This window comes from Acinonyx jubatus, chromosome A2, assembly GCF_027475565.1.
Source record: "Acinonyx jubatus isolate Ajub_Pintada_27869175 chromosome A2, VMU_Ajub_asm_v1.0, whole genome shotgun sequence".
Taxonomy (NCBI): Eukaryota; Metazoa; Chordata; class Mammalia; order Carnivora; family Felidae; genus Acinonyx; species Acinonyx jubatus.
Genome location: NC_069383.1, coordinates 67998558 through 68019626, shown reverse-complemented (window position 1 = coordinate 68019626; position 21069 = coordinate 67998558). Strand labels below are relative to the sequence as shown.

Sequence of the window (21069 nt, the reverse complement as noted above, 5' to 3'; positions counted from 1 at the left end):
GATCTAATTTACAGTTTAGGTGGATCATGACCAAAGTTGATAATGGCCAGAAGCAGGAATACAAGAAGCTACCACAATATTAGGAGGTATTGACTGGAGAGAGAGACGGTTGTAATGGAGAGTATTGTGAGAAATGGTCGAATTTGGCACACATTTTGTTGGTGGAGTTACCAGGATTTGCTGAAGAATCAAAGGTGTGATGGGTCTGAATGAGGCCAAGTTGCTGCCAGCTTTGGAAACCAGTCACGTTCTCAGTATCATCTTTGCAAAAGGTGGAGATTTTTAAATGTCCTGATTTTATGTTTTCATCTCAGACTATCTATTCAGCATCTCCAGGATCGTGGCCCTGTAATTAATACACTTAAATGTTTTTCTGTGATTTTTCAGCCAATTTGACTGGAGCTAATGAAACCTGGTGGTTTAGGGCTCACTTGAAAGAGGCTACATTCAGGGCACAAATTGCGAGCACATTGCTGTGCAAAGTATGTGGGTTGGTGGACTCGTGAATGTACATATCCCTCTCTGATCCCTCTCGGAGAAGAGAAACACTCGAAGACACCTGAAGTGGGTCGATCCAACCACGGAAGGCTTCCTGGAGGGGCCCGACTTTGAAAAAAGCTTTCCCAGGCCTGTATCCGAGGGTAAGAAGAATAGAAAAGAGAGTGTGGCGTGACTGAGGGGTAACAAAAGGCCCACGCCAGAACTCCGGTTGGCTGCCATTCTCCCGGGAACAAATTGGGCTTCAGTAACCGCGCCAAAGGTGTATCTCCACTAAGGCCACGCCTCCTCCAGGCAAGGACCCGCCCATTTCCCCGTCCGTCACTGCGGCTCAGGTTTCCGGAAGGTCCTGATTTTAGAGCGGACCAAACCGGATGAAGGTCGCGCGCCCTCTTCCGCCCGTGTGCCGGTTCACAAAGACCCCTCTTCTAAGTGGGGTGGGTACGCGTCGTCCTTTTGCGCAGGCGCGCGGTGTGAGGTCCACGCTCGCCTCTATGCCGGCAGGGCACGCCTCGCGGGTCCGCGCCTTGTATCGGCGCATCTTGCTGCTGCACCGGGGTCTGCCCCCAGACCTTAAAGCCCTTGGTGACCAGTACGTGAAGGACGAGTTTAGGAGGCATAAGACCGTTGGTTCTGACGAGGCCCAGCGTTTCTTGCAGGAATGGGAGGCAAGTGAATGCCACCTTTTCTTTGCCCCAGACCCTCAAAGGTGTCCCGGTTTGTCCCCGTGAGAGACCTCCTGTCCCTGCTGGTTTCCCGCGGGCTCCACGCAGGATCGAACAGCGGCAGCCTGTTGCGTTTGAATTAAACAGCGCAAAGCTGTTCAAACAGTACTTCCCAAAGTTACATCACCTGCGGGTCTATTTCTGCCACCGGTTCCTGGCAGGAGCAGATCCCGTTATATCAGCGTCTCCAAAACAATTCGTCTTGAGCTCATTCCCATGCCAGGCTCTGGAGGAATGAGGATGGGAGGTTACAAAATTGAATAAATCACCGTCAAGCAGCTTGTTGCCTCTCCAGTACCTTGCACGTAGCAAGCGCCTATTAATAAATTAATGGTTTTCTCGTAACGTAGTTTTCAGACTTAGAGGCTTGTTTCCATACTGTTTTCTAAATGTCCGTGCCCTTTCTCGGGTCTTAATAATGTTCTCAGTTGACTGATAGCAGATACCGGATACAACTGCAAGCAGTGGAGGAGAAAAATGCTCAGAGTTAAGTCAGGTGAAAGTTGATTTCTCGGGAATTTCAAGTTTCGTTGCTTTGTTGCATGCTGTACTGTACCATTGCATTAAATCTCAGACACGTGCATTGGGGATTAGCCCTTTGACTTCCCATCCCTTTTTTAGAGTAAGGCTATTTAGAATATTTCGTGGAGTTAGGGGCCTAGCATAATTGCCTTAGTTATGATTTGCAAATATCAATAAATGAATGGATTGGGAGTTAGAGTGTCATCTCAGGTATTTGAAAGCATGAAACAGTGTTAGTAAAAGAACAGAGGTAAGTGATTCTTTGAAAGCTTAAAAAGTTGATGGCCAAATTGATGTCGGGTTTTTTTTTTTTAATTATAAAGATTATGGTTTGAGTGAACACAGAACGTTTTCACTGAATCTCAGAATTCTTGATTGTAGTTTGCAAGATGGTTATTTAGACAATGGTGAAATTTAGAACTTTTATAAAAATCATGTGTGTTGGAGGTAATTAGACTGCATGGAGCCAGGGAAGTTGAATCTTAAATGCAAATTGCTTTCTTTTAATATGGTAACTTGGTCTTGGAGCCAGAACTGGATTCAGATTCAGGTTCTGGAATTTATTAAATTTCACATCGCTTAATTTTTCCTAGTCTTATTTTCTTATCTGTAAAATAATAACAGTATTTATGCGCCTCTAAATTAATGTCTGTAAATTTATTTATAAGCACTTTTTAAATTGCTAATTGCAGTGAATCTGTAAGAAATTAGGGTGTTTAAGTGACATTTTAAAAGCTAAGTCAGTTTGTGACAGGACAGAAAGGAGAATCTAGCACTGTGCTGAGAAGATGTAAGGGCACTTTGAGAGGTCCTAAAGTGTAAGAACTTGGAAGTTTTTTAGCAAGAGTAAAAACTCAGAATAAATTGATAATAGGCTGGAGGAGAGAGGCATAAAAATAGAAACAACCAGGTAAATAAAAAATGTGTTGATCAACCTACGAGGCTTGGTATCAGGAATTCAGCCTTTTTTTAAAAAAAAACCTGTCGAAATAATCTTAGGCTTACAGAAGAGTTTCAGAGACAGTACTGAGTTCCCATATATTCTATATCCAGCTTCCCCTTACATTAAATTAACATTGTACATAACCATGGTGCAGTTATCAAAAATAAGAATGTAACGTTAAAAAAATAAGGAAATTAACATTGCCACAGTGATGTTAACTACAGGCCTTATTCACATTTTGCCAGTATATCCCCTAATGCTCTTGTTCTGTTGCAGGATCCAATCCAGGATCCCACATTGCATTTAGTCATCCTGTCTCCTTAATTTTCTCTCGTCTGTGACAGTTCTTCAATCTTTTATCTTTCATGTGTTTGACACTTTTTTGAAAAATGTTGGTAAGTTGTTTTGTAGAATATCTCTCAGTCTGGGTTTGCCTGATTTTTTCCCCCTCATGATTAGATTGATGTTGTGCATTAGTGGGAGGGTGATACCATAACAGTGATGAGTTTTCCTCAACACATCATATCAGAGGGCACGTCATACCAACATGACTTATTGTTTGTGATGTTAACTGTGGTCGCTTGGTTAAAGTGATTATCTGCCAAGTTTCTCCACTGTAAAGTTATTATTTTCCCTTTTGAAATTACTGTATCTATTGGGGGATACTCTGAAGATATACAAATATTTTGTTTCTCCTTAAAGTTTGCCAGTTAGTTTAGCATTCATCGATGGATCTTGCCATTGAGTTCTCGTGATTTTCTATTGCCCTCATTCCCTCTGAATTTATTTCTTGGAATGTTTCTGTGGGTAAGCCTTGTCCCTTCTTCCCCATTATTGATCTAGCATTTTCATTTATTTTTTTGGAATGAAGAAAAGTGTATTTTAATGTGGCTAGGGCCCTGTAATTAATGAGTTCGCACCTGGGTAAAGATTAGTTTAAACCTAGTGATCTAACTATTTGGGTAAAGTAATATTTCTCACAGTTTCAAGGCAGCCCAGTCTTTCTCAAGTCTGGGAGTTAGAAGGGGGGTAGGGTGGATTCTGCCAAGAGAGGTAGTTTTGCTTTTCCAAGGATGAAGACTAGAGAAGATTCTAATGACTTGGAGGGGAATAGAACTTGGCTAGCACAGTGATACCAACAAGTGATATCCTTCAGCCTTCTGGGCTTTTTTTCTCTCCTATGTGTTCTTCAAAATATCTGATTTATGATTATGTTATATATGATGCTACTATTTATGGCATGGGTTTCTGTTGTTTTGGTTAATGATGATTACATATTTGGCACGCGTAAGTATTACTAGCTTGATGCTTATGTTTATGTCAAGCTAATTAAGAGTAACACAGTTGTAGACTTACTGTTCTTTGTGGACTTTGGATTTTGATATTCTCTCATATATTTCTAAAATTACTTAAGAACTTGAATGTATTCTGAATTTGCTTTACTTTAAAGGGTAAACTTGGGTATGGGTACCACTGGGGAAAAGAGAAAGGAAGGATCAGGCATATTAGAGGTCCCAGCATTAGGAGGAAAGTTCTCTGTTCCTTTCGTTTGTAATCATGGAAAACTGGCAAATGATAGAGCGAATTCACCTGGGGAACTTTCTGTTCAAGGACCACGTAGGGGAAGGTAGGAGGAAAGTATTTCATGTTTTCTAAGGATAAAAATATATATGCTTACATACAGAGAAAATCGTGAATTTATATAATATCTTACCATAAGAGAAAAAAAAATGTAGGTTCAGGAAGAGTTGTTGGGAATCTGTTAGAGAGAATGTGTGTTGTAATCTTACCTCAGATCTTTTAGGAGGCAACTCTTAGCAGTGGAATTGGGGCTGGGTAGATGAGGGGTCTTACTTATTATTGCATTTTTAAAGTTCTAACTGCTCAGTTTTGAAGAATAATTGATTTAGGTAATACTTTCCTTTTTTTCCCCCCTCTCTGTCTGCCCTGTTGTGGCGAGAAGGACTATTCACCACTTATTTTCTGGGAAATCAGAATAAACGTTGAAGATTAAATAGCAAGTAAAACATGGTTGTTATAGAATGTGAGATGAAGAGTGATAAACTGCTGTCAGGACTCACTCTGAACAGACTCTGTGTGTTTAATTTTTCCTTTTCTGCCCCATTTGTTTATGTACATTGTTTTCTTGTCAGGTTTCTTTGTTTTTCCTAAGTAGCTGTTTTGCTGAGTCTGTTGGGATATGTTTATAGTAGAGGTTATTTCTGGAAAGAAGTTGTTTCTTTTTGCTTACACATTCTATAAGTAGTTATCGATCACATTATCGATCATAATATCGATCTTATTATTGCCAGGCAAAGTGCTAGGCATTGTGGCACACAAAAATGAATAATAATTGTATTTTATTTTCATGGTGTCCAAAATTTAGTAGCGTATATTAGACAATTGTAATACAGTAGAGGGGCGCCTCAGTGGCTCAGTTGGTTGAGCATCTGACTTTAGCTCAGGTCACGAGCTAAAGTGGGTTCGAGCCCTGCATCAGGCTCACTGCTGTAAGCACAGAATGCGCTTCAGATCCTCTGTCTCCCCCTTCTCTGCCCCTCCCCTGCTCACTCTGTCTCTCAAAAATAAATAAACATTAAAAATATTCTAATACAGTATGAAAGTGTTAAATGCGATGGGAGCAAGTAGGGAGTGGAGATGGTTGAGGGCCACATATAATGTCTAGTTGAGTCTTGAGCAAGTCAAAGTTACCATGTCAAGAAAAAGACTTTCTCAAAAGTGGGAATAACATATACAGAGGTATTGAGGTCAGAAACAGTATGACTTTTTCTAGGATTTGCAGCGATGTATTTAGAATTTAGTGTCGTATATGAGAGATTAGGAAGAGATAAAGTTAGAGAGGTAGCAAGAGCCAGGATATTCTCCTAAGGATTTTAGGAGATTTTAGGAGTCCCTGAATTTTAGGATTATTTGGAATTCCTGAAAGATTTTAAGCAGTGGTGAAATGATTCGAATTATATTCTAGAAAGATCACTTTAGCAGCAATATAAAGGAATGATGAAGGATGAGTCAGATTGAAGGTAGGGAATATTATTAGGAGAGATGTTGTAATCTCAAATATATATGTGCCCGAACAAAGACAGGTGTTGAGAATGGGGAGTATGGATTTAAGTGTTATCCTTTATAATGTAGAATGGGACTTGACTTGGTGACTGATGGAGGATTAATGAAAGAAGAGGAAATAGAATGGATAACTCTCAGGTTTTCGAACATGATACCAGTAACCAGAGTAGGTCTGTAGAAAGGGCAGATGAAGAATGAGTACAGTATGGTACATTTTGTGTTAAGCATTTTGGTGGGACAGTCAGGTGGAAATGTTCTGAGGTATAAGTCTCATACTTAGCAGACAGGTTGTGGCTGGAGATAGAGAATTGGAATTCATTATCTGTAGTTAGCTGGTCGTTCAAAGGTATGGTTGAAAGTGCCCAGGTTGGGTAAAACCTGGGCGAAGGTAGGCAGAAATAGACCACTAACATTTAGGAGTTAAGACAAAGAAGGTAGTAGTATAGTGCTGGAACTGTTTAGTTCTTTTCTTCTGCAGTTGGTTGGTTCTGGCCTCTTCTGCACAGGAATGTACTTTTGTCCTTATGTTTAATTGTGTAGATTTGTATGATGGTCTAGATATTATGTAACATTTGCTTTTTTGTTTTATTTTGTTGTATTTGAGAAGAGGATGTGCTTCAGAGTTCATGTAACCATCCATTTGTAACTCACAATATCCTTGTCTTAAAACTTTGAAGTAGATCATCAGATAAAAAATGTATGATTAAGTTGCATGTCACCTATATTTAGAGTTTCCCTAACTTAGGATAATTAGGCTTGAATGGGTATTTTGCAGTTTTTATAATTGTATGCCTTTCTTACCTGATTTGGGGACCTCATTTTGTCGCTTATTAACATCCCGATTTGTGGTTTGTGTTTGAGCTTGCAGAAGAAAAGGAATCCTCTGTTCCATAGATGGATCGTAGATGTTGGGGGATGCATCTATGAAGTAAGAGAGAGTCATTTGTGAACTTCTCAGTTGTGCTGTTCATTCAGCAAGTTCCTCAATATAGTGTTTTTGTGATGGTTTATTGGATGGTGATGGTTTATTGAACGGTGATGTATGTTTTCTTCATTAAGCTTTACCTTTAAAAAATTTTTAGCCATATTGTGATCCTTATCTAATGTGGAAAAGGGGATAAAGGAGAGGATATGAAACTGTCTATCTTTGGAACATAAATTTTTTTCCCCTTTCTGAGGTATTTGGCTTTGTAGTGATGCTTTTAAGATGTTGTTTTTATTTAGGAATATTTAACTTTTATTGATGTCACGAGATGTGTTATAACAATGCTTGTGTTATAAATAGCTAAAGGTATTTTAAAAATCCCAATTTGATCAATATTGCATGTATTGACATTACTGAAACATAGAGGTGTATTTCTTTTATTTAAATGATTTAAAATTTATTTGATTTTTCAGGTTTAAAATAATGGTAGTATAATAATATTAATATGCTAGTGGTTATGGTTCTAAAATACATCTCTACACCCAATGTGGAGCTTGAGCTCACGACCCCAAGATCAAGAGTCAGGTGTCTTACTGGGTGAGCCAGTCAGGCACCCTAAAAAAATAAAGAAAAGAAAATAGATCTGTGTGTGTGTGTGTGTGTATACATAACACACAGTCTTAAAAATTTAAAATAAATGTTTGCACAGAATTTAAGAAGATAAAGGATTGTATATGCATAGGTTTACTGGTTTAACATACTATTTTTTTTAAAATATATTTTACAGTTGCTTAAGAAGAATAAATGTCTGAAATTTTACATAGAGAGTATTAGAATTGACTGAAAGGGAGCTTCGGATTGCTAAAATAAATTCATTTTTTATTTTCAGTTAATGCACTTAAAAAAGTCAAGGTAATGTACGCAGATGGTTAAAAATTAGTATAGTACGGTTATAATAAAAAGCAATATTTTTTATTCCTTATTTATCTCTGTAATTGAACGTTTTTCATTTTATTTCATTATTATGTCTCAAATACCTTGTGAATTTTGGTCATCTGTCCTTATTTACAAATAAAGCAGTAAGAAACAGAATTCTGCATACAGATAGGCTTGTTGATTGGAAACTTACTTTCAGGGTTAGACTTTCAATTAATCTCCCTTAGATTTGCTTCTCACTCCTAGTTTCTTTACCTACCTGTATTTGTGTTCAGTTGGTTCTGGTGGTTTGGCTTCATCTTCAGCTATATTCTCTGCTCTGTATTCTAAGCTTTGGCTCCCTGTATCTGCACTGTTTTATGAGCTATACTCTGCTACCTGCTTTCTGTCATGAGAAGTGTATTGAAATCTCTTGGCTGGTAATGGCTCCATTGTTCTTTAGTCATTATGGATTACTCCTTCTAGAAATTCTTTACTATCAGGTTAAGGAGGTTTTGAAGGGGAGGAAATAAGAAATACGCTGCTGCTGCTGCTGCTAGGATTTCTCCAGTCTGCCATCTTAAACTGGAACCTCCATTCTTTCATTTTTAAAGATAAAGTAACTAAGGCTTACAGAAGTAAAATGACCTATTTGGTATCACACAGCTAGATAGGACAAAAATCTTGTGCTCTTACCTCATGAAATTAATGTTTCGAAAAAGTATTAAACTTTTGCAACATAAAATGTTTATTGGTGTTTTTCCTTTGAATTTTGCTTGTTTGCTTGCAACAGTTTATTTGTATATTTGATTCTTCCTCCAGTTTTTGTATTTTTCCTAAGGGAAAGAGAAGCTTCTTAATCATATTTTTATCTTCTACACCTCTAGCTTAATAAATAAAAGTTTAATTATTGTTACATAATGATTTATTTTTAAGTTTATTAGCCCAAGATGCTAGTTGCCACACATTTCTTTCTCAAAATTTTTTTCAGTAATGAAATGAGAATGGAAGTTGCTACGATACATCTGTTAAACTGTTGTTAAAGTTGGGCACATACATTTTTCTGTAATTTTTGGAAGGTTTATTTAGGCCTCAGTGGTCTCAGTAAGAATAGTATTTTATCCTTGAAGATAGGGATGGACCAATACATTTTTTTACCTCTAAGATATGCTTATATTAGATGAGTTAAAACTGTATCAAATTGGCTTAACTTATTTACACTTTTATGGTAACACTGATTTTTCTGTCTAATCTTTTCTGTTGGTTTTAGGGTAATATGTTTTTATAGTAATAGAATGGGTAAGAAAAAAACAAAACAAAAACATTGTATTTGTTTTTTTTAAGATTTAATGTTTTTAATTTTTTTAAATTATTTTTTAATTTACATCCAAGTTAGTTAACATATAGTGCAACAGTGATTTCAGGAGTAGATTCCTTAATGCTCCTTACCCATTTAGCCCATCCCACTCCTCCAACCCCTCCAGCAATCCTCTGTTTGTTCTCCATATTTAAGAGTCTCTTATGTTTTGTCCTCCTCCCTGTGTTTATATTATTTTTGCTTCCCTTCCCTTATGTTCATCTGTTTTGTATCTTAAATTCCTCAGATGAGTGAAGTCATATGATACTTGTCTTTCTCTGACTAATTTTGTTTAGCATAATACCCTCCAGTTCCATCCATGTAGTTGCAAATGGTATATTTTGTTTTTGTAATACAGTTAAAATTAATATAAAATTAAGAACTTCTTAATTTTAGAAAGTTAAAAAGGCAAATGGAATATATTTGGAATTAATGTGATACATGATTAACAGCATTAATATAAAACACTTATTAACTTGGATAGTGAAAACACTAACAGCTTTAATAAAATAATGGGTAAAAGGGACTCTAATATGAGATCATTCTATGATTTATATACAAGGATGTTAATTGTGCTGCATGTATATGGTAATAATGAAAAATCTAAAGCAGTGTAGATATTCAATGATGGAGGAAGAATGAAATGATAGCATAGCCATATGATGGATGGGTTAGTATGCAGCTAGCAATAGCATTTCAGAAGCATTAACGGCATGGAAACCTGTTCATGATATAATTAAACAGAAACAGTGTTTATCTTTTGGTGTCATGGTTAAGGATGATTATACTTTTCTTCCTTGAACCTCATATTTTCCAGATTCCAGATCCAGTTTTGTAAATGCAATGAAAAAAACTATTCAACATTGTAAATGGCCAATGAAATAAGATAGAAGAAATAAAAGGTATCTGGATTGGAAAAAAGGAAGAAAACTGTGTTTATTCACAGACAATATGATTATGTAGAAAGTCTGATGGAATCTGCAAAAAAATCTGGAATTAGTCAGTTTAACAAGATTGTATGATAACATCAATACACAAAAATTAACTGTATTTTTATATACTAGCAATGAAAACTTGGAAATTAAGATTTAAAAATACTGCTTACCATAAAAAATATTAAATACTCAGAGATAATTCAGACAAAGGATATACAAACCTGTACACTGAAAACTATCAAATATTGTAAAAAAAAAAATATGTAGGCTCAAAATTAAACCTTATCTAGTTACTAACCACTAGAAGACCTATTTTAGAATTGTTAGTGCTCTAAACTGAGATCAGAAAAGAATCATCAGGGCCATTTTCTGGCATAAAGTTTTTTTTTTTTTTTTTTTAAACAACATGAAAAATATTCTCCTGCTTAATTTCCTAGAGATCATACTTAACTATTCATTGATTCTCCAGTAACTTAATTTGATCAAAATTCAGTTGCTACTTAATAACTGTTAAAAATCTATTGTATTTTAATTTTTCACATTTTCTTTTTTCCAAGTATTGTAGAAGTTGGACCAGGCTGACAGGACTGAGAGGGGAGATTGGTTAACTGTTGGTTTGTCTGCTAGTAGGTCAGTCAGAGAGGATGAAGACTGGTGAGTGGGCTAACTTGGTGGCTTGGAAGCCAGTAAGCAGGTTTAGGACAGAGATTCCAGGTAGGAATGTGCTCCCCAAGATTGTGATTATAATTCCTGGTGATTGATCTTGTAGGTCTGCAATTGGACTTTGTGTACCAACATACCAATATACCCAGAGACGATCAGAGATGTTGGCATCAGACTCATACTAACTAAATTTATAAATATTGAAGTATGAATCAGAATGATGATTGAAGTATAAACCAGAGTATTCATTTCTGTGGGTGGGGGAATGGGGACTGGTGAAGGGGGCTCTTCTTTTCCAGGAGTCAGAATATTTATATTTAGACCCAGGGATCTCTCTCTTTTTTATTTATTTATTTATTTATTTATTTATTTATTTATTTTTAACGTTTATTTATTTTTAAGACAGAGAGAGACAGAGCATGAACGGGGGAGGGTCAGAGAGAGAGGGAGACACAGAATCTGAAACAGGCTCCAGGCTCTGAGCTGTCAGCACAGAGCCCGACGCAGGGCTTGAACTCACATACCGCGAGATCGTGACCTGAGCCGAAGTCGGACGCTTAACCGACTGAGCCACCCAGGTGCCCCGACCCAGGGATCTCTTTTACAGAGATCTCAGAATTCAGAATTTTTTAGATTTTTTAGAAAGGTAATAAGGAGTATGACTGAATTTTATGAAATACTCCAGTGGAACCTGGGATCGTACCTGTAATCAAATATGTTAATATTTCTATAGTAAAATATTTGACAGTTAATATTAAATAGAATAAATAAAGGGCTCATGTCCATTTAGGTTAAGATTTGTTGCCTGATAAGTTCTGAAAAAGCTGTTGTTTTTTTGAAACTTTTTTGACATCAGAATTGTAAGTGCAGGATTGTGGACCTCTATTAAGCTTTCTGGGAAACTGAATTAGTATTTAGAAGGTTGCCTGGTAAACATGGAATTAAAATAATGGGAAGTGGGTAGGCATGAGAAATTTTTCATCAGGCCTCACTGTATCTGCAGCAGAAAACATCGTGGGTTCTATTGCTTCACTGCTTTTTTTTTCCTGGATAGTGCTGAACGCATATCAGCAAGTTTGCCCCCTCTGAATAGTTTATTATTTTATTATTTTCATTGTAAGCACTTTATTTCTGTCAAAGCTTTATTATCATTATTGCTATTAATGTGCTAATAGATTCAGCTACCTAATTTGTCATCTGGGCCTGAGAGAATGCAGATATTTCCCATTGTGTGTTGATTTAATTAGCTTGATTCCCAAGGGAGGATCATATTTATCTTATTTACAAGTTTTTGCTTTTCTCAACTTGTAAATCACTAGAGCTTGGAAGCATTTCCAAAATAAACTGCATTTTGACTTCTGTGCTCTCAAAAAATAAGTATTTATGCTTTATTTGAATAGAACTTAAATACACACATAAATGTTTTATTTTCCTTCAAAAAGATTTCATTATTATAAACAAATAAAAATAGAGTATTATATACTGTATGTTTAACAAAGGTTTCTGGACTTTGATGCAGTGACTCTTCATTTTGCTGAAGGTGAGGAGACCTACAGCTTGTTTAAAAACTATCCCATTGAATAAAAAAATACATACACTTCTCATAGAGACTTTCCCCCTTCCAAACTAAGACTGGCAGTAGATGGCAAGGCAAATACATATATACATTTACCCCAAAACAACCACAACAACGTCAGCATGTAGCATCAGTGGGCCTAGTTTCATAGCACACATTCTAAACCATGACTCCTCCAAAAGGCATCTTGTTCACTGCCTCACACTTCCCAGCATGGGCCGTGATAGTTTGTGTATGTTACTTAGCCATTTCATAAGCAATGGATACATACACTGATAGCTCAGGATTCCTAGCCAATGACCCCAGTTAATACTGCTTATAAAAAATACCATGAACATCTTTAAATGCCTTTACAAAGCTAAGAGCAAGATGTGCAGAGTGAGAAAAACTTATTTAAAAAAATTTGGAAACATGTATAACTTTGATAATAGTGTCTGAGTGCTCTAAAACCCTTGGCTACTTCATTCATGTAAATCAGTTAATACTTCCAGGATGCTTTTAGAAAGTGCAGTATGATTCTGTTCTAATTTTGTAATTAAATCTAATGAGGGTAGAGACCGAGGTCTATACCACGTTTTCTTCACTCTGGAATTCATGTGGAGATACTCAGTTTTCTCTATCCTCCGCTCATCCTCAAACCCCTCCATCTCCCCCTCCTCCTGTCATCCTCTTCACTTTCTTCCTCTTCCTCTTTTTTTCTTTTTTAGGCAACAAGCTATCTCCTTTGTACCATCAAGTTTTCCCTACTGGCTAAATTCTTTTTCTTTTTTTAGCCTCACTACCTTATTGTGAGGCTGTTTTGTTTTGTTTTTTTTTTTTTCCTGCCAGATTACTCAACATCTGTTTGGTCTTCAGTGGAGATGCTAGGGCTTTTGGCTTTGATCTTAGGGTGCACTCTGAACAGAACAGAAGAAATTAGCCAGTAATGGCCATTTGGGGGTGTTAGGATCTTTCCTGCTTCCCCAAATGGTCCAAAATGCTCCATTTTTGGATCATCAAATTTGGATTTCCTTTCCCTACATATTGTCTTCTATATCTCAGGGCACTTAGAACACTGCCAAGGAAAACAAAGCAAAAACTACGATGCTTATTGGGACCTCTGGATTTTTCTTCTTTTGTACAGATGCTGCTTTACCTGCATAAAGAAGGCAGCTGGACTGTTTGCTCTGGGCCACCTTTAGCCATATTAACTATGCCAGCCTCTGCGTATAGTTTTAAAGAAGAATTTGGTAGTTTAATGATTATTATTAGGATAGTTACAAAAGTATATAATTAAGAACTATTTAAAAATATATATTTCTATGCCATTTTCAGCTATTGTATTTAATCTATCAGTTTCATCTTCTAGATTTGTCAAGCTTTGGGGACAAAGATTGTAGTGATAGAAGTTTCTGAAGCTTGATACTTTTGTAACTACTTTTATACTATATTTTTGAAAAGTTGTTTATAAATCGATTTTTTTTTAATGTAACTATACTTTAAATATACTGGCAAACTTACTATTAAGTAAGGGAATTCTTTGTGAATCCTTTTGTGGTGAATAATCAGCCCATAATTTGTTTCTTTGTGTAAACCTGCATTTGCATACATCAAATTTGTTTTAAATAGGGTATGTCTACACATGTCGATGGCGTGTGTCTAAAAAGAATAAAATTTAATTTCTGTTTGATGTGAAGAACAAATTCAGATTTGGCACTTTTGATGAGTGAGACACACCAGATTATTTTAGTTCTATTCTTTTCAACTAAATGCTATCAAAATGTGCTCTACACCCTAAATTAAGGAGGTAGCAGTGTTCATATAGTAAGATTGAACTACAGTATATTTTTAAACTATATTTTCTTAAATATTCACTGGGCTAGTGTGAAGTTATCCAAAGTTTAAAAAGTTATTTAGTTTTTTTCTATCTTAAAAGCAAACTGTATCCCAAATCCTAATATTTTGTTTTTCTTTTTGTTTTATCTTTGTAGTCATAGTAGTAGATGTATATGTTGCTTTTTAGTTATGTTTGTTAGCTTTCTACTCTCTGTAGTTTGATTCCCAGTAGTTTATTGCTCTGCTTAATACTTGGAAGATACTAATGATAATGTGTCCTCCTTTTGTGGATTTTAAAATGGTGTTAACCAGAATTAGCCGTAAACATCTCTTTAGTCCATAATATAGCATAAACATGGTATATTTATAGTGAAAACATAAAATATATTTGCTGTTGTGTAATATTCTAACTGCTCTGTGGTTAAATAGACTTTTTCTGCAAGGCTGTCTGGGGAGCCTAACTACTATTTGTTACATTGTTTCTCTGGGAAAGTTACACACAAATCAAAGCTGAGAGCGTTGGGAACTTGGCTGCATCTTTTAGATCCTTTGCACAGCCTACTGGATAGTCAGTCAAAGGAAAATCCTCTCTCGATTGAACATGGGTACTGTTGGGTCCCTTGGAAAGTAAAGCCTTTCCTTGACAACTGGAGGAGTAGTCAGTGGGTTAGGGAACCTTTGGAAATGTCCTGGGATTTAGGAGAAAAGCCTTTTGTACAAAAATAGAGCCAAACATTTGTTTTTCTATGGTCTTTACAAATTGAGTGTATTGAGGGATAGTCCAGAGGACATTATTAAGGTCAAAAACTGGAAGGGAAGTAAAGAATCAGAAATTGTTCCAAATATGGGCCTTGAATTGCGTGAGGATGTTGGTCACACGATGTCAGGGAGGACTAGATGGAAACAGCCCATCTGAGTTTATTGGTTCACTCATTCATTCAATGCCTACTCATTTTCAGGGGATTCAGAGATTAATACATGGTCAGTATCTTTAGGGAGTTTATTAAGTTGGCTACAAGACTGTGTAAGATAGTATGCGACACATTGTACCTTAAAGAATAGCAGCTGGAAATGTTGGTCTTTGGGCAGTAGGGCAAAAACCTGTATGAGTACAGGAGGAAAACTCCTTCAGCCAATTGCATCAATGATTAGGCAGTTTTCTACTCAGTGTATCTACCTTGTCTCTTGATGTTCCTTCATAGGGATCCATTCTGTTGTATTCTAAAGATCTTTTTATCTTTGAGTTTCTTTTACCCCGGGGCACCTGGGTGGCTCAGTAGGTTAAGTGTCCCACTTTGCTCAGGTCACAATCTGGTGGTCCGTGAGTTGGAGCCCTGTGTTGGTCTCTGTGCTGACAGTTCAGAGCCTGGTGTCTGCTTTGGGTTCTGTGTCTCCCTCTCTCTGCCCTTCCCCTGCTCGCTCTGTCTCTCTCTCACAAACATTAAAAATCTCCCTGTGGGAGATTCCATTGTAAACTGTTATTAGTAACACTTTAATGATTATCTGACATTGACTAGTCCAGTCACATACCCTGTGACCTTGGATAATTTGATTAACCACTCCAAGCCTGTTTCCTCATCAGTAAAATGGGAATACCAGCAGTAGTTACCTCTGAGGTTAAGGAGTCAGTAAGATAATGTATTCACAACGGTTGCCTTGAGCCATAATTAGTTCTCAATAAATGCTAGCTACTTAACCTCTGGTGTGGGGTAGGAAGGAGGCAAGATTTGTTGATGGTGCTAAAAACAAATTTTGTGATTTCATTTTTCTTAATTCTTCTTTCTCTCTTATCTCCTATATCCAATTAGTTGCTAAATTCTGTTGATTTTGTTTCCTATTACCATATCAGAACCCTGACCTATTTGCATTCTCATTACCTCTAGATGTTTATAGCAATATCATAAATAATCTTGCCTCATCTCTTTTAATTGTCAGCTTATAAAACACAACTTTGACCGTATCATTGCTTTTGTCAAAAATCATCATTGTTTTCCCATTGGCCTCTCTTTAACCTAGAGTTTGAAACTCTGCAAAATCTGGCTTGAATATATTTTTCCTTCCATCTCAATATTCTCTACCATGTAGCCTACGATCCAGTCACATTTGACTGACTGTTCTCTAAATGTGACTTGAAGTTGTTTTGACTTTCACTATTCATTTGGTCTAAATGTTTTCCTTTTTCCATATGGCCAAATCCTAAAATATCTTTTACAACAGCTTCAGTACTTTCATATCTACTCTTTCTTAATTCTTCAGTATATAACAAAACTCTATCTTCTAATTTCCTAAAACATTCTTTTTTTGGCATTTTTGTTTTGATAATGTTTCAACATTGTAGTATAGTTATTTATGCACGTTCTTTTGGCACTAGTAGATGGTAAACCCCTTGAGGACAAAAATTCTGTTTTACCTATCTTTGTGTACTTTTTAAAGCTCCTGGGACAGTGTTTTGCTTATAAAAGATGTTCAGTGAATCTTGTCTTTTTTTTCCCAAAAGAAAATTTGTGTGATTATATTTCAGATGAAGACCAAACATACTAATAGCCATAGTTAGATTAAAAAATTAATCAGTTGAATGTGTATAGCCTTTATAAAGATTAAGAGTTATGCAAAGTTTTTTACCCTGATACGAGAATTCTTAAATTGTATTTCATAAATACATAAGAATTCAGTGTTAAATTTCATAGGGTACTAGGCTTAGTCCAAGCAGTTTAATTCATGTTTTTGTCTAGATATATTGATCAGTCACTAGGCATATGAATGTAGGTACAGTTTATAATTGTGTTGTTGTTGTTGCTGTGTAGCTGTTACTAAGCTTTTGGTCTTTATAAAATTTATAACCAACATGTGTAGTTCTTAATTACTCAGGACAAGTTAAAGTAGTTTTATATTCCTGTTTCCTTTTCCATTGAAGATAGTTTTTAAAGTGCCTAAAGTGGGGAAGAGGTGAGGAACAAATATTTAAGGAATTTAAGATCATGAACTGCAAGAGACCTAGGATAGCCATAATTGCTAAGAGTCTTGGAAACAAAAAAGAGGTTGAGTGTCCGTCATGCAGTTTCCTTAAGCTGCAGTCAACACCATCTTCTCTCAGGAAGAAGAGAGGAGCTAAGAGCAACTGTGCATAATCATTTTCACTAAATTCTTCTAAGAATATGTATCTTGTTTATAACTGGATTCTAATATTGGGAAACAAATCTTCTACCGAGACACTGGAATTTTCCAGTATCAGAAGAGATACTGGTATTTTTTGTGAAGTGTAATTTCAGAAGTTTCCACATGATGGCAGAAGATCCTTATATCTGGAAAGGCTGTTGAATGAATTTCAGAAAAGTTTATTTCAATTTTATCAGAAATAGGGGCGCCTGGGTGGCTCAGTCAGTTAAGCATCCGACTTCGGCTCGGGTCATGATCTCATGGCTCCTGAGTTCAAGCCCCGTGTCGGTGTGTCGGGTGGCCGTGTTGGGCCGTGTCGGGCCGTGTCGGGTTCTGTTCTGACAGCTCAGGCCGGGAGCCTGCTTCGGATTCTGTGTCTCCCTCTCTCTCTGCCCCTGCCCTGCTCACACACTGTCTCTGTCTCTCAAAAAGTGAATAAACGTTAAAAAAATATATATTAAAAAAACTAAAAAAAAAATTTTATCTGAAATAGTGTTTTGTCTTTTCATGTTGCAGCTAGTAATTTTCCTGTTTGTATTGTCTCATATAAATATGTATATCTATATCAAATGTTCTTGCCATTTAAAGGATTTTAAATGTTTTCACTAATTTTAAAGTAGAACTTTTTTTTCTATTTTCTTGTATACAGGTTTAATCCATTTTTGAAGGTTTTATGGGTTTCCCCTGAATAGTGTTTAAAATAATTTTTTTGGTAAGTGTATTTTTTCTTGATTAGTCAGTTTAGGGGAAATTTCGCTTGGTTGTTTACTATTTATAAATGTATCAAACCCAGTTTGTGGACTTTTATTTGACTTTATTTTAGAAATTAAGGAATTGATGCAACATACATTCTTTTATGTTAACTTGCTTAGAATTTTGAATGGTTGTCTCAGGCTTACTGTTTTCACTATCATTGTCAGATCTTCTGTGCAAGTGCCCTTGTCTTAATTTAAGAAATTCATTTCATTCTGTAAATATTAATGCTTGCCATGTTTCATATACCACTGTAGACACTGATAATTCATAATCATAAAAAATTTCACCAGGTATAATCTTTGTTTTCTGGAGTTGACAATCTTTCAAGGCAGATAGCTACCAAAATACATTATTGTTTTTGAGTTAATATTTGTGATTCTTACTAAAACAGTGTACTTTTAATAAAAATTTAAAGGTCATCATTTGACCTGAAAAAGACAAAGTAAAAATTTGGAAAGGTTGTGGAAATTTTGTTTTGAACATTAGATGATTATCTAGTTTGAAAAAAGGGAATGGCATGGCATTTTTTACCTGTGGCTAGAAACATTATGGCCTTTTTCAGTGTGCAAGTGTTTCTTTTTGTATTGTATAATTTGTCAAAAGTGGGACACCTGGGTGTAAAGCATTAAAGTAAAATTGTACAACACACATACACATATATAAAAGGTATATTTATTGACCTACAAATTTGGCTTTTATTGATAGACCTATACAATAGTTCTTTATGAAAACTTTCCAAAAATAAATTTTCAAAATATAAAAATTATATGTATCTGTTTACTTTAAGGCACCTCCCCCCCTTTATAGTGATTATATGAACAATACAAAAAGAACATAAGTAGGATAATAACTCTTGGGATATAGTAATATCCTTTCTTTTTAGCTGTTTCTGTCTATAATACTGTGTCACTTTTTTCCTGAAGAACACAATTTTGGCAATATTGTTTTGTTATTTAAAATTTTTCCTTAAAATTGCCTGCAAGCCTTTTCAAAGTTACATTTTATCATTAACAGCTTTGAATTGTTGACTTCTTTGAGAAAAACATCTTTCTGTAGGTACTGAGATATCAAAGGAGCTAAAGGTAATTCTGCTCAATGGAGGATTTCTCAAATTAACCTTTTTTTTTTTTTTTTGTACTTTAAGGTATCACTATTTAAGCCCAAATATTTTAACAGGTACTATCTTTTAATCTCCATTTAGAGTAACTTTCTTTGACAAATATTTTTACAAGACAGACCTTGTCAGATAAGTTGTCTTTATGATTATTTTGAATGTTTTGCCAAATTTAGATGCTCGAAAATCATAGGCCTTTTCAATTTTTATCCATTTTAGTGTGAGTATAAATATATCCATTTATAAATATCTCCTTTAAAAGATGGCTGTCAAAAGTTGTAATAGATATGTAATGATGGAATTTCAGAATTAAATCTTATATGCTGTTTGTGCTTTTAAAATTTAATGTTTCTTTTAGTAGCAACGAATTTCAATCTTCTTGTTTACAAACTTTGTTTTTTAAAAATGCCATTTGTTGTAAGTTAAAAGCTTAAACTTTTTGCTTCTTTGTCTCATAAAGAATTCCTACTGATTTGAACAAAATGCAACCAGAATTTAAAAACTTGTTTACAAAAATGTTCAATATTATTGTAGAACTCTTACGTTGATGTACAAGTTAGTTTTTTTAAAATTCCAATATTTTTAAAATTTTTAATGTTTATCTCTGAGAGAGACAGAGTGTGAGTAGGGGAGGGGCAGAGAGAGAGGAAGACAGAATCCAAAGCACACTCCAGGCTCTGAGTTGTCAGCACAGAGCCCGACGCGGGGCTCAAACTCAGGGACCCCAAGATCATGACCCAGCTGAAGTCGGACGCTTAACCGACTGTGCCACCCGGGCACGCCTTTACATCTGTAGATAATAGGCAGCACAAACAGAAAGTTGATACAACTGTGCTGAAGCATTGCATTCAGTGTCAGCCTTGTTACAGAATTTTGTGGATTACTTTTACTGTGAAACTACAGATTCGTAAGAAGTGTTAGTTTTAACAACAGGTACTGTTCTGATTAGAATATCACAGTTTGGGCACAGTTATAAATTACATATGCACCACAACTAATTACAAATACCGTACATTCCTTCTCTAAGAGTCTCTAAATTTAATAATCTCTGTTTCTTTGGCACTACACCAAAACATACTTGTATTATCACTGTAAAAATGATGTTGAGCTTTTTAACAGAATTTGAGTAGCACTGACAATAATGTCAGATATTTTACCTCCAAGAGAGTGAATTTCGGTCTACTCTGGACCAGGAAGTTATGAATCTGGAGCGTTTGTGTCTGAGTGCACTTGCTTATCAGTCAGGCCTTGCATGCCATCTTCAAAAAGAATATGTTACTTATACTGCATCAGGAAAGGGTTAGGCAAGAGTTGTGAATTATTAATAGTCATCTTCCAGATTTAACCACTTAAACTGAGAGCTTATCTTTGTTGCATCTCTGTCACTACTAGACTCGACTGGCTGAAGTCAGAAGTACAAAATGGAGGTATGCCAATACCACCCCAGCTGTCTTAATGCAACTGCTAATATTTTGGTAAAAAGTGACAAAATTCAGGACACATTTTAAACTGGATGAAATGTGAGAACAGTGGTAATGAACCAGGATGATCCTCTAACCAACCAGAATGTGTGGTTGTTATACTTTTATCCACTTAAAGTTTATCAGGTGATGGTTTTGGTAGGGAAGTGGTATACTGTAGTTTTATGAATAAAGTACTGAATTTAGTCAAGATTTTTTTAGTTTTGGACTCTGTCCACTGATTTGGCTCTATCACCTTTGTTATGTTTCATAGTTTATTCTTTACTTTCTCCATCTTCCAAATAAAAAGAATATTTGCTTTAGACCCATTTTGCTAGAAAGTACAAATTAGACCTGGCAAGATATTTGGATCTTATAGAAATCTAAACCTAAAAGAATTATTGGCCACATAACGTGAAAAGTTAGGGCTGCCAACAGCACTCCTAAGAAATACCCATGAAAATGTTCCACTAAGCTTAAGTAAGAGCTTAGATCCAGACCTTGCTGGAGGGGGCACAGCTATAACTCACTGGATGACAGAGAAGTTGCCGTGGTGCCGTGCTGGCAGACCTTGCTAGAAATCTGTCATTTGGAACTTGCCGGAAATTAGCACCCAAGCTGTATA

The 21069-nt window shown here is 35.9% G+C and overlaps 1 protein-coding gene across 1 annotated transcript in view; it reads left to right on the top strand.

The window, feature by feature from the left end:
- Positions 1–851: 851 nt before the first annotated feature.
- SDHAF3 (succinate dehydrogenase complex assembly factor 3) overlaps positions 852–21069 on the top strand; it is a 64253-nt gene continuing 44035 nt past the window's right edge. The window contains exon 1 of the mRNA XM_015066550.3: positions 852–1166. Within this exon, the coding sequence (XP_014922036.3) occupies positions 873–1166 (294 nt within the window). The 5' untranslated portion in view covers positions 852–872. The remainder of the gene's footprint in view (positions 1167–21069) is intronic.